The sequence below is a fragment of the Manacus candei genome, unplaced genomic scaffold, assembly GCF_025592945.1.
Source record: "Manacus candei isolate 608988 ecotype Guabito, Panama unplaced genomic scaffold, ASM2559294v1 h1tg000015l, whole genome shotgun sequence".
In the NCBI taxonomy this organism is placed as follows: domain Eukaryota; kingdom Metazoa; phylum Chordata; class Aves; order Passeriformes; family Pipridae; genus Manacus; species Manacus candei.
This window is the reverse complement of record NW_026138063.1, coordinates 9,913,296-9,923,947: the sequence shown is the minus strand read 5'-3', so window position 1 is coordinate 9,923,947 and position 10,652 is coordinate 9,913,296. Positions and strand designations below refer to the sequence as shown.

The 10,652-nt window shown below is 58.6% G+C and overlaps 1 protein-coding gene across 4 annotated transcripts; it reads left to right on the top strand.

Moving 5' to 3' along the window:
• The first annotated feature begins 1,138 nt into the window (after positions 1-1,138).
• PTMA (prothymosin alpha) lies at positions 1,139-10,173 on the top strand. Of its 4 annotated transcripts, none has more exons than XM_051781676.1 (5): positions 1,139-1,289; positions 5,374-5,445; positions 6,126-6,216; positions 8,770-8,843; positions 9,294-10,173. In XM_051781676.1, exons 1-5 carry the CDS (start codon positions 1,245-1,247, stop codon positions 9,339-9,341), a joined length of 330 nt encoding a protein of 109 aa, XP_051637636.1. In that variant the 5' UTR covers positions 1,139-1,244; the 3' UTR covers positions 9,342-10,173. The 4 variants fall into 4 exon arrangements, with proteins under 4 accessions (XP_051637636.1, XP_051637634.1, XP_051637637.1 ...); XM_051781674.1 differs by having other exon boundaries at positions 6,126-6,222; XM_051781677.1 differs by having other exon boundaries at positions 1,140-1,289; positions 6,129-6,216.
• The last annotated feature ends 479 nt before the right edge of the window (positions 10,174-10,652 follow it).

Here is a 10,652-nt window from a genome sequence, read left to right as displayed (position 1 = left end):
GCTATATCCCGCCCTCCGAGGACAAGATCGGCCTCGCCCCGGCGGCCATGTTGAGTGTGGCAGCCGCGCTGCTCCGTCCGGGGGGCCCTTTTTCGCATCTTTTCGCCCCTTCCTTCGCGCTTTCCACACCGGGGGACGTTCGCTCGCGGCGTTATCTCGCCCGCGGGGCCGTTGCGGGTGGCGGAGCGGCTCCCAGGGGGTGGCACAACTGTGTCGTTGCCCCGCGAAGGGCTGTCGGCGCCATCTTGAGTGTGGCAGAGCTCCCTCACTCGCGGCGCCAGTGCCCCGTTACCCCGTGGCTGGGGGGGTTCGGGGGCAGAAGCTGCCCCAGTGACTGGGGGCGGTGGGAGCACGGCCGTGTTTTAACGGGAGACTGGGGAAGGGGAGCGTGGGGAAACTCCTGGTGCGCCCCAAGCCCTGAGCTCGCGCAAGGCGGGGGCAGTTGAGGCGGCTTGGGTGCGTGGGGTTTTTTTTTTCTTTTCCTTTTTTTTTAACTGTAAAATAAGCAAACGGGTGGGAATCCCGCATTTCTGCGCGGCGGGCTGGGCAGGCCGCCCCTCCCCGCTCCCCCCGGGAGCGGCCGCCGTTGTTGTTGTGCCCAAAGTTTCCGCGGGGCCGAAAACACGGCTTGGTGAGGCTGGGGGGGGTGGTTAGCGGGGTACCGAGGAGACGGGGCTGCCCCGGCACCACCGGCAGCCTCGGGGGAGCGGGGGGGCGGGGAGGGCGCGCAGCGCCGGTTCTCCCGCATTACTGTTATTATTCTTATTTTTAACTCTTGTTATTTCCCCCGCACCCCTCCGCAGGCGGCGGGCGGGAGCGAGGGGAAGGGCAGGGAGGGGGGCGCTCCCGCCGCCTCACACGGCGGGAGGGGCGGGGCGGAGGCGGCGGGGGCGGGGGCAGCGCGCGGGGAGGGGGGCGTGGCCTGTGCGCTCGCCGGCACCCCGCGCCTCGCCCACACGGCTGAGACCAGGCCCCAACTCATCGCCGCAGTGGCGCCGCCGGGCTCCTTTAAGCGGCCGTGCCCCATTGTTTGCGCCGCGGCCAATGGGCGCCCGGCGGCCGCGGCGCGCGCGGCCAATGGGGCGCGGCGCGGGGCAGCGCGCGCGCCGCCCCCCGGCTCTATAAGAGGGGCCGGCGGCGCCGCGTGAGTCCCCACTGGCTCGCGCAAAGCCATCTTGGCATTGTTCTGCCCGCCCGCCCGCGCCGCCGCAGCCCCGCGCGACACAGCCCCGCACGCCCCCGCCATGTCCGACGCGGCCGTGGACACCAGCGCCGAGATCTCCGCCAAGGTGAGCGACCCGCCGTCGCCTCGCACCCCGCGGCTTTTTTTGGTTTTTGTGGGTTTTTTTTTTCTTCCCCCCCTTTTAATTTTTCTTTCTGACGGATTTTTGGCGATTTCTCTCCTTTTTTTTTTTTTTAATTTTTTTTGGTAATTTTTGGTTTTTTTTTTTTTTTTTTTGCCCCCTGCCCGTCCCGCCCCCTCCTTTCCCCCCTTCCCCCTCCGTCCCCCGCGTTGAAGTTGGCGGCGCGGCGCGGTGTGGAGCCGGCGCCGCCGTGCTCGCCGTGCGGGGCTGCCAGCGCCGTTCCTTTGTCTACAGCGTGCGGGAAACGTGCTCGCCGCCCTCGCCGGTACTGCTGAGCCCCGCCGCGCCGCGTCCCGCTCCCTCCAGCCTTCGCGGGGAACAGCAGCCGGCCGTCCCGCCGCGGAGGGGCTCGAGGAGCCCGGGGGGGGGGACACGCACGGCTGTGCCCCGGCACCCGGCAGCGCTCGCTCATTCAATCTGCGGTGCGGGAGCTTGACAGCCCCGTCAAACTTGGGTCCCGCTCGGCCCCGTCCCTGCGGGGGGGGCGCGGGGGGAAGCGCTCCGGAACACGCACTGGAGGGATGGGGGGCGGTCACTGTTGTGGAGTTGCTGCCGAAAAGGGGGGTGGGAGGGCGGTTGCTATTTCGGAGTTGCGCCCGGTTGATGCGGGAGGGGCGATTGCGGTGTCGGTGTTACCCCTCGGGGAAGGGGAACAGTTGCTATTTCGGCGTTGCCCCCCCCGGAAGGGGGGGGGGGTGCAATTGCTCTATTGGGACTGCCCCTAACGGGGGGTTGCTATTTCGGAGTCGCCCTCCGAGGTGGGGCGGGTGGAGGGTGTGCGCTGGAGCTGCCCGAGGGGTCCGTTGCTATTTTCGGAGTTGCCCCGACGGGGGTACCCCCACGGTGGAGATGCGGTGGGGCTGGGGGCTCTGGCCCGAGCTCCTCTCAGCGGGATAACTTTGCGGCTCGGTGCCGGAGGTGAGGGGAAGCGGCTGGGGAGCGCCGGTACCGGGCGGGAGAGGCTCTCCCGGGAGTCCGCGCTGCGGCTCCCGGCGCACGCCTTTGTCTGCGAGGGGCGGCGGAGCGTCCCCCGGGGGGACCGTGATCCCCGAGCGGTCACCGTGCGCCCCGCCGAGTCCGGGGCCGCGGACGGGAAAGTTGCGGGGGGACCCGACCCGGGCCGATGCGTGGGAAAGCGGCGGGAGACGTGCCCGGTGGCCTCCTCACCCCGCGTCCCGGCCGGCCGCGGGTCGCGCCGCTCCCGGGGGAAGCGCGGTTGGAGGGGGAGAAAAACAATACGACGGGGGGGATGGCTTATAAGAAACAGCCAACAAAACGCCGTTTCTGGCAGATTTCGTTTTCACTTCTGTTTCCCGCTCCCGCAGCCGTGCCCCCATCCCGCCTACCCTGTCTCCGCTCCGGGGCCGCCGCTCGGTCCCTGCCGCCTCCGGCTCTCCCGCTGCCGGGAAGTGGCGAGGCGGGTCGATCCCCATCCCTCCCTGGGGGGAACCGGGCCAAGTTCGCCGTTAACCTTCCCCTGCCCTTTACCGCGTGCGGGAAGGGGGCCTTGTCCCTGGCTCGCCCTCCCGGCAGCGGACGGGGGTCCGCGCCGCAGAGCGGGCGGGCGGAGGCGCGCACGGCGGCAAGGTGACCCCCCCTCCTTCTTCCTCGAGAGGCGCGGAATCACCGAGGCCGTTCGCCCTCGTCCCGCCTCGCCGTCCGGAGCGCTCCCGGGAGGCGGGGATGGGGCCGGAGGGTCCTGCCCCGCCCCGGCGCCGCCCCCGGCCGATGCCGAGGGGCGCCCACCACGTGCGGCCCTGGGCGCCGGAGTCCGCCCCCGCTGGGACTACAGCTCCCGGCAGCCCGCGGGGCGCCGCGCTGGCCGCCGGCCAATCAGCGGGGCGCGCAGAGTGGCGCGCGGTTTGAACGGCGGCCGAGCGCGTGGCGGCGCGGAGGTGCCCCCTGCCGGCGGGAGGCGCGGCAGGTCCCGGCTGCGGCAGGTCCCGGCTCCCGCCCTTCCCACCGGGATCCTGCCGGGACCAGGGCCGGGGAGAAGGTGCAGCTCCCCAGAGCGGCGGTGTGCGGCTCCACAGCGCTGCTATTCCGTAGACAAACAGCCTCACCACACCTATAATTAGAGGCTGTGTACCAGTCTTGGCGCTGAAGCAGCTCTGCTGCTGTACCGGCTCCCGGTTTGGAGGCTCCTGCTCACGTCTGTTTGTGTTGGACTTGGACTGGGAAAGGGAGAAGCTGCGGTGCTCTCTGCAACACTGTTGCTAGCACAAACTTCATGACCTGGCATCGTGATGGTGGTTAAACTGAGAGGATTTTCAGTGGTGCGGGAAAGGTCAGAGCTGAAGATCTGTCCAGCTAAAATGCCCAAGAGTGAGTTGTTCCTTCACTGGGAGAATTGCTTACATTCTGTGAACAACTCCTTTTAAAAAGAACCATCGGGTACAGATGTGGAAATTCTGACTGCTTGATTTGCTGTGTTTAACTTGGGAAGTGCTTTGCCTCCCTCGTGCCCGCATGCCTGGTGTGAGGCAGCGGTTGCAGTGCAATGGTGTGTGAGAGGCAAAATGGTTGTGATCAGGCTTGGGGGAATAGGGAAGCTGGAGCTACTGATGGTGTAAAACTGATGGAACTGGGTAGCATAGAGGAGATGGTCTGGGATTTGTGTCTGAGCAGTGAAAAGAGGAGGGAGCTTCTGTGTTTGTTTTACCCCAGACTCCTGGGTTGGTTTGCTTAGGTGAGGTTTGATCAACAGGTGTTGTCACCCCAAAGCTTTCTTCCAGAGCAAGTCTTTCCTCAGCTGGCAGCCTGGCTGTCTCTGGTAACAGCATCTGTGCATTTAAGTACCCTGGTGGTACTTAAAATGCCTGCGCTGCCTTCCCTGAGCAGCCTGCAGGGGAGCAGAAACCCTCCCAGAACGGAGTAATGTTCACAGTAGAGCCAGGGCAGTGCTCTTCCCTGCTGATGTTCCCACGAGACAGTGGCTCTGCGGGAGTGAAAGTGCCCGCTCGCTCTCCGTGGGCGGCTCGGCCGCTGCAAAGGGCAGGCGGGAGGGGTAAAGCCACCACAGCGGAGCCGGGAACTCCCAGCAACTTTTAAACACCTCGTGGCCGCTGCCGGAGCTGGCGGTGGCTGTGCTGCTGGCCCTGGGGAAGGGCCTCTGCTTTCCTTGGCTAGGGTAGCGCTCCTTTGAAGCATCTCGCTCCAGCTGATGAAGGAACAGAAGGGGAGGAGGATGCAAGCAGAGATGCCAGTGTTAAATCCAAGTGTTCTTTATGCGGGAACATAAAGTTGGATCCTCTCAGCCTGTTTGCTGAGCGACTTGGCATGACATTTTGACAGTGATCAATAGCGAAAACACACAAGCTCCTGCTCTCCTCTCTCTGCTCGCTGTGGAGGTTTGAACCGAACTAACCAGGCACGGCTCTTGGAGCGGTGTAAAAATAGACTTCTTCCCCCACCCCATCCTGTTACACTTAGAACTGCGAGCTGGATGCCGGAGCCTCCTCTCTGCCACTGTGAGAAAGACCAGGCGTGTAATATTTGCTGTGTGCTTTTCCCCAGGCAGGGCAGAGACCACAGCCCCTGCTAATGAGTCCCTGGGATTTGTTCCTGCGGCGAAGGTACGGAGCAGCCGTGGCCGCCCGCAGCCCCGGGGCGGCAGAGCCTGTCCCTTGGACGGGGCTGCCGGCTCTCCATGGCATTGCAGGAGCTTGCGTGGACTGTGCTAAGATGGGCAGTCAGCCAGCTCTGCTGCTGTTGAGCATATGCAGGCGGCCAGCTCTGTCTGTTTGGGAGCTCAGAGGTGAAACAGAGCAGTCTCTTTTTTAGATAGCTGCTCTCTGGCAAGGCTCACTTGGATTGAGATTCGCCCCCATGTTTTCCCGTTCCCAAGGAGGAGCCAGAACGTGGCGACCAAATCACAGAACAAATCGGTGTGAAGAGAAACCGTCTCCTGCACTCGCTCTCAGACTGTGTTTTTCACACCTGATCTGCAGCTTCTCTGACCCAGGCAACTGGAATCGAGGTGACTTCTCTGCTTTTCTGCTCCTTCCAGGATCTAAAAGAGAAGAAGGAAGTTGTTGAAGAAACAGAAAATGGCAGAGATGCACCAGCCAACGGCAATGCTGTGAGTATGGCTGCAATCTGCAGGGAGAGGCAGCCCTTACACCAATGCCTGTTCGTTTTCCTCTCTCTTCCTACTTTTGCTGCAAGCTTGTCCCCAGCCCTGCTCATGAGACCCCTTCAAATGGCAGCACTGAGCCCTGCAGAGCCCTTGAACCTTTGGCGCTTCCTGTTACACAGATACTTCCCAGCCTGTGGAGAGTTCATGTGTGTGCAGAAGCGAAGGGCTGGGCTTGGATCTCCTCCCTGACAGCCCTGTGAGGCTGTCCAGTGCCACCTCCTCTCTAGGGACTGAAAAAAGAGGAAAAAGAAAAGAACGCCTGGATTTACAATGTTACTACCAGTTGAGCAGGGAAACACATTGTGTACAAGTAAACCCCTTGGTCTTCTATTTTTAACATGCCAGGGGAAATTCAGTGTGCCACATTTCAATGTGGCACAAGACCCTCTGCAGTCTTTATCTCAAAACTGCAGCCCCGAGTTTTACTATAGGCTTGATCCTTCATGCCTGGGCTGTCTGGGTCGAGTGGAGGCAGGCAGGAAGTGGGACACGCACCCAGGCCTCCGGTGGGCTGGTGCTTTGCTTTCAGCAGGAATGGTGGGAACACGCACTTGTGCTGAACATCTCTTCCCCCTTCTCCCTTCCCCGGGGCATTTTTTTAAGTGATGTTTTGTCTTGCCAAGGAGAACGAGGAAAACGGAGAGCAGGAGGCTGACAACGAAGTAGACGAAGAGGAAGAGGAAGGTGGTGAGGAAGAGGACGAGGAGGAAGAGGGTGATGGTAACTTTTCTTTGTTCCGCCCACCCCCATCCCGTGGCTGTGTCCTGCCCTGGACAGCAGGCTCCTGGAGAGCAGCATCTCCCCCTCGCGGCTGCGGCCAGGCGGCTCCTGCCAGCCAGGCTCGCTCCTTCCTCACTCGCCCAGAGTGCTGGGAGTGAAGTCAGCCTTGAATCCCTTCCAGCAGGTTGAGGGCAGATTCCTCCCTCCCTCTCTCCCTCTGGCCAGACGGCACGGCACCGCACCGCGGCGCTGAATAAGCGCATTAGCCCTTCCGTGCGAGTAGTAAAATCTGCCCTTGACTCCGGTGATCGCAGCAGCCGCTGCAGGTGTGAGCCCCGGCCAGTGGGACAGGGACAGCCCTGGGTGGCCATACCTTGCCCAGGCACAGAGGATGGCTCACCATCCTTGTTTGTGGAGCAGCGTGCTGAGAGGTTTATGTGGCCCCCTCTCCCAGCCCTTTTCTGGGCTATATGGAAACTGGCAGAGGAACCTGTGGCTCTTGCCTGCTCCTCCAATGGAAGTAGACAGGCTTGCTTTGAACCTTCCCTGTCTGCAATGTCCTGTGTCTCCCTGCCCTCCCCTGCTTCCTGACCTAACCCAGCCTGGAAGTGGGTTTTGGCAGCAGCGACCAGAAATCCAGCAGTGACTTGCCGAATCACTTCTCACCCTCCCTGCTATTATTTTTTTCCCAAGATCTGCTTGGATGAATAACGTTGTTTATTTTTATCGCTCGTTAAGGCTGTGAGAAAACCATTCTTGTTATGCTGAAATGTGCTTGGGGGCCCTGATTAGCTGTTACTAGGTTAATCCCCTGTGAATTTTTGGTTTACGTGCTGACCTACTAACCTGATGGTTAGTTTTAGGAGACAGGGACAGGGCTAGAAATTCAATGACCATTAGACCAGTGACTATTCAAACAGGGTGAGCAGGGAAAGCTGCCTCCTTTGGAGTGGCACTCTCACAACAGCCTGCTGTGTGCTTTGGTAGGAATTGGTTCACTGGGAAAAACTGGAAATCGTGACCCTCTTCATACTCGAGATGTTAACCATTGGGGACAGAGTGCAGTGCTGTTATGTGCTGTTGAGCCCATTTACCCTCAGCTCTGCTTTGAGGGTGGAAGAGATGGGGAATACTTGCCTCTCCCCACTCCCCTTGGGCAGGAGCAGGAGGATGCGTGTGCTGCAGGCGCATGTGTGGGGTGGAAGTGTTGCTTGGATACTGCTGTGACAAGCTTGGGGAGCTTTGGTCCTGCAGTGCCAGCCCTGCTCTTCCCAGCTCACCGAGCACAGGCATGATTTGGCACAGAGTGCCTGGAGGTGCTGATGCCTTGCAGGGATCCGGCACGGGCTCTGACCGCTGGCATGGGCTCTGTCTGTCCACGCTTGCTGCCCTCGGGCGATCCCTGCCTGAGAGCTGCACCTGAGCTCTGCAGGAGAGAGATTTAAAGGCAGCAAGTACAGCTTGCATCAGCTTTTTTAGCCAAGACTTGCAGCCAGACTCCTGGAGTTTGACAGCAGAGGAGAGCTTGAGGGTATATTTTCCTCGCCCATCTCTCCATCCCATCTCATTATTTGCTTTGCTTAAAGCAGCTCAAAGAACTAAAAATGCTCCCAATCAGCTTGGCACTGTCACCTGACCTGCTGGCTGGCCCCATGCATGTGATGGCTGCTGGGGTGTTGATCCATTGCTGGGAGCTAATCTTGGCCCTTCCCGCCACATGGGCCACGCCACGGCTGGGCACACGCCGGGGAGAGGAGAGGGGAAGGGAGGATGGGCTGACCTTAATCCCCCCGGCTGTCCATACGTGTGGCTCGTGGCAGGGATTTAAAGCCAGCTTACTGGCCTTAACGCTCTAAGTTTTAGTAGGGTCTCCTGTTACACAAGAGACTCGTCTCTGCAGCCGAGAAGCTGTTCTGCCTCTGGTCTTGCTCCAGAGCCCCCAAAACTGGCCTAAGGTGACTGACTCAGTCGTTCTGATCCACTGGCCTATTTGAGCTCAAAGTGGGTCAAAGCCCAGAGCTCACTGCTCATCCTCCTGGCTGGCTGTAAGATAAGTTGGAAGCATTTGTTTGCTGTTCTGATAATTAGAAAGTGTTCTGACTCAGAACTAATGCGTTCTGGCTCTCTTAACTCATTAAAGATGGACTAATAGCTGCGAAGGGAAGCAGAAGTAATCTGGAGTGGTTAGGCAGAGCAGCCACTAGAAAGTTTTTTCCTCTCCCTTTTTTCCCCCCATTTTTGCCATGATTTCGGTGCTCATGGTAGGTGGTGGTTTTGCCATCCCATTGTGTTACAAGCACAGTGTGAGCCAAACTCGATGCTGCCAATTTCTTATCTCCCCTTTGGTGGCTCAAGTCATTCGGGGGATGCCAGGAAAGCCACTTCGTCCTCTATCACCTGCTGTCCTGAGCAGAGGTTGTGCCAGCTGGGGAGATGGGACATGGCATTGCAGTGTGGGCCTGAGCCAGGATTAAACCCAGATAGGAGGTGCATGGTACTGGAACTCTCCCAGAGGATCTCATATTCCTTCCTTTCTCCTCCGTGCAGGTGAGGAAGAGGACGGTGATGATGACGACGAAGCTGAGGGAGCCACAGGCAAACGGGCAGCTGAGGATGATGAGGTAGGAAGAGGAGGCAACCCCTCAGAGCCACCCATGTCCTTAGAGGGCTTAAAGGCTGTCAGTGGGGCTGGAGAGGCCAGGCTGGCTCCGGGGCTGGGATGCCCTGCCTGTGCGCTCCCTGTGTCTCTCTGGGGACACAGCCCGATTCCATGTATTTATACACTGGCCTGGTTAGTGGGGTGTCTGCTCCCACTGAATGGAGCTGCCGGTCCTGGGCTGGGGAGCCCCTGGGTGCTCATGGCAGGCTGGGACAGGGGTGGGTGTTCAGGGGCTCCCCAAGCTGGCTGTGAGAGAGGATGTTGCCTGAGGGGGAAGAAACACTTGTGTTGCTCTGACCTTGTCCCTGAGGCAGGAGGGGGACCCAAAACCCTCCCCTGCCTCTCTCTCTGCCTTTTGTGTGGCTCTCACCAGCCCTTGTCCCCTCTCCTGATGGCTTTGCTTTCCCCCCAGGATGACGACGTCGATCCCAAGAAGCAGAAAACCGACGAAGATGACTAGGCAGCAAATTATTATTATTTTTTTTTTAAATAAGGAGGAAAACAAACCAACAAAAAAAGGCCAGCGCGTCCTCTTCACCCTCGGGTCCCCCCCTTGGGACTCCTGTTGCAACCTCCCTTTTCCCACACACGCCCCCCCTTCCTCCCCCCTCCGCCGTGGTCATCCTCACCAAGTAGAGTGAACCCCGTCCCCGGCCCCCCGGCGCGGCGCTGCCACTCAACGAACATAAAATGATTCGCCCGTTAGCGGGGAGAGAAAGACCCCCTTTCCCCCCACAGACCCCCTCCCCCCCAAGCACCAAAACTTCAAGGCCCTGCTTTCTTTCTTAAAAGTACTTTAAAGGAGAATTTGTTTGTATTTTTTATTTACATTTTATATTTTTGTACATATTGTTAGGAGGTCCGCCATTTTTAAGTGATCTCGGATTGACCAAAAGGGGGGCTTTGAAGTGTATATCTCTCTTGTTACCTATCTCTGACTTTACTTGTGGTGTGACCAGGCCCAAACCATTATCTCAAAGGAGAATAAAACAAAACCTTGTAAAAAAAAAATTAAAAAAAAAAAGACAAAAATGCAAAAAAAAAAATTTACAATCTTATTCTGAGCATTCCAGTAACTTTTTTTGTGTATGTACTTTAGCTGTACCATAGATCGTGGTTTGTATGAGGTGGCAAGGCCAAAGATAAAAAGGTTTTCTTTTTTTTTTTTTCTGTCTATGAAGTTGCTGTTTATTTTTATTTTTTTCTTTTTTTTTTGGCCTGTTTGATGTATGTGTGAAACAATGTTGTCCAACAATAAACCGGAATTTTATTTTGCTGAGTTGTCCTAACAAGGCTGCCTCCCAACTGCTGCTTTTTGTTTTGGTTTTCATTTGTTTTAATTTATTTCTTTCTCCCCTTTTCTCTCCTTTCTTTCTTTGCTTTGGACTTGGGTTGGGAAGAGAGAGAAGAGGGTAGAGGGGTGCAGGGTGTTGATGGGGAGAGCCTGGGGGCTGTGCTGTCCTCCTGCTGCTGTTGGGACAGGGGAGGCAGCGTGTTTTCATGGCTGTATTCCTGTAGAGAGCTGCAATTGAGTCTCCAGCATGGCCTCTGCATGATCCCGCATGGTCTGGCTGCCCTGGGCAAGCAGTAGGGATGGGTCAGACTGGGAAACCATCAGGGATACAGGCAGTGAGCTGGAGGGTGTGGGAATGGGCTGCTCAGCGATTGTCCTTCTGCAACCAAACTTGTTGGGGATTGTTTGGCTTGTGCAGTGGGGATGAGAAACCCACCCCAAAAATCCTTCCTTGCAGTGTCTGCTGCAGGTGAGTGA

Excerpts from the sequence above, each read along its gene's own strand:
- PTMA (XM_051781674.1), top strand. The coding sequence starts at position 1,245 with ATGTCCGACGCGGCCGTGGACACCAGCGCCGAGATCTCCGCCAAG. Across the intron at positions 5,446-6,125 it reads CACCAGCCAACGGCAATGCT|GAGAACGAGGAAAACGGAGA; the intron begins GTGAGTATGGCT and ends TGTCTTGCCAAG. Across the intron at positions 6,223-8,769 it reads CGAGGAGGAAGAGGGTGATG|GTGAGGAAGAGGACGGTGAT; the intron begins GTAACTTTTCTT and ends TCCTCCGTGCAG.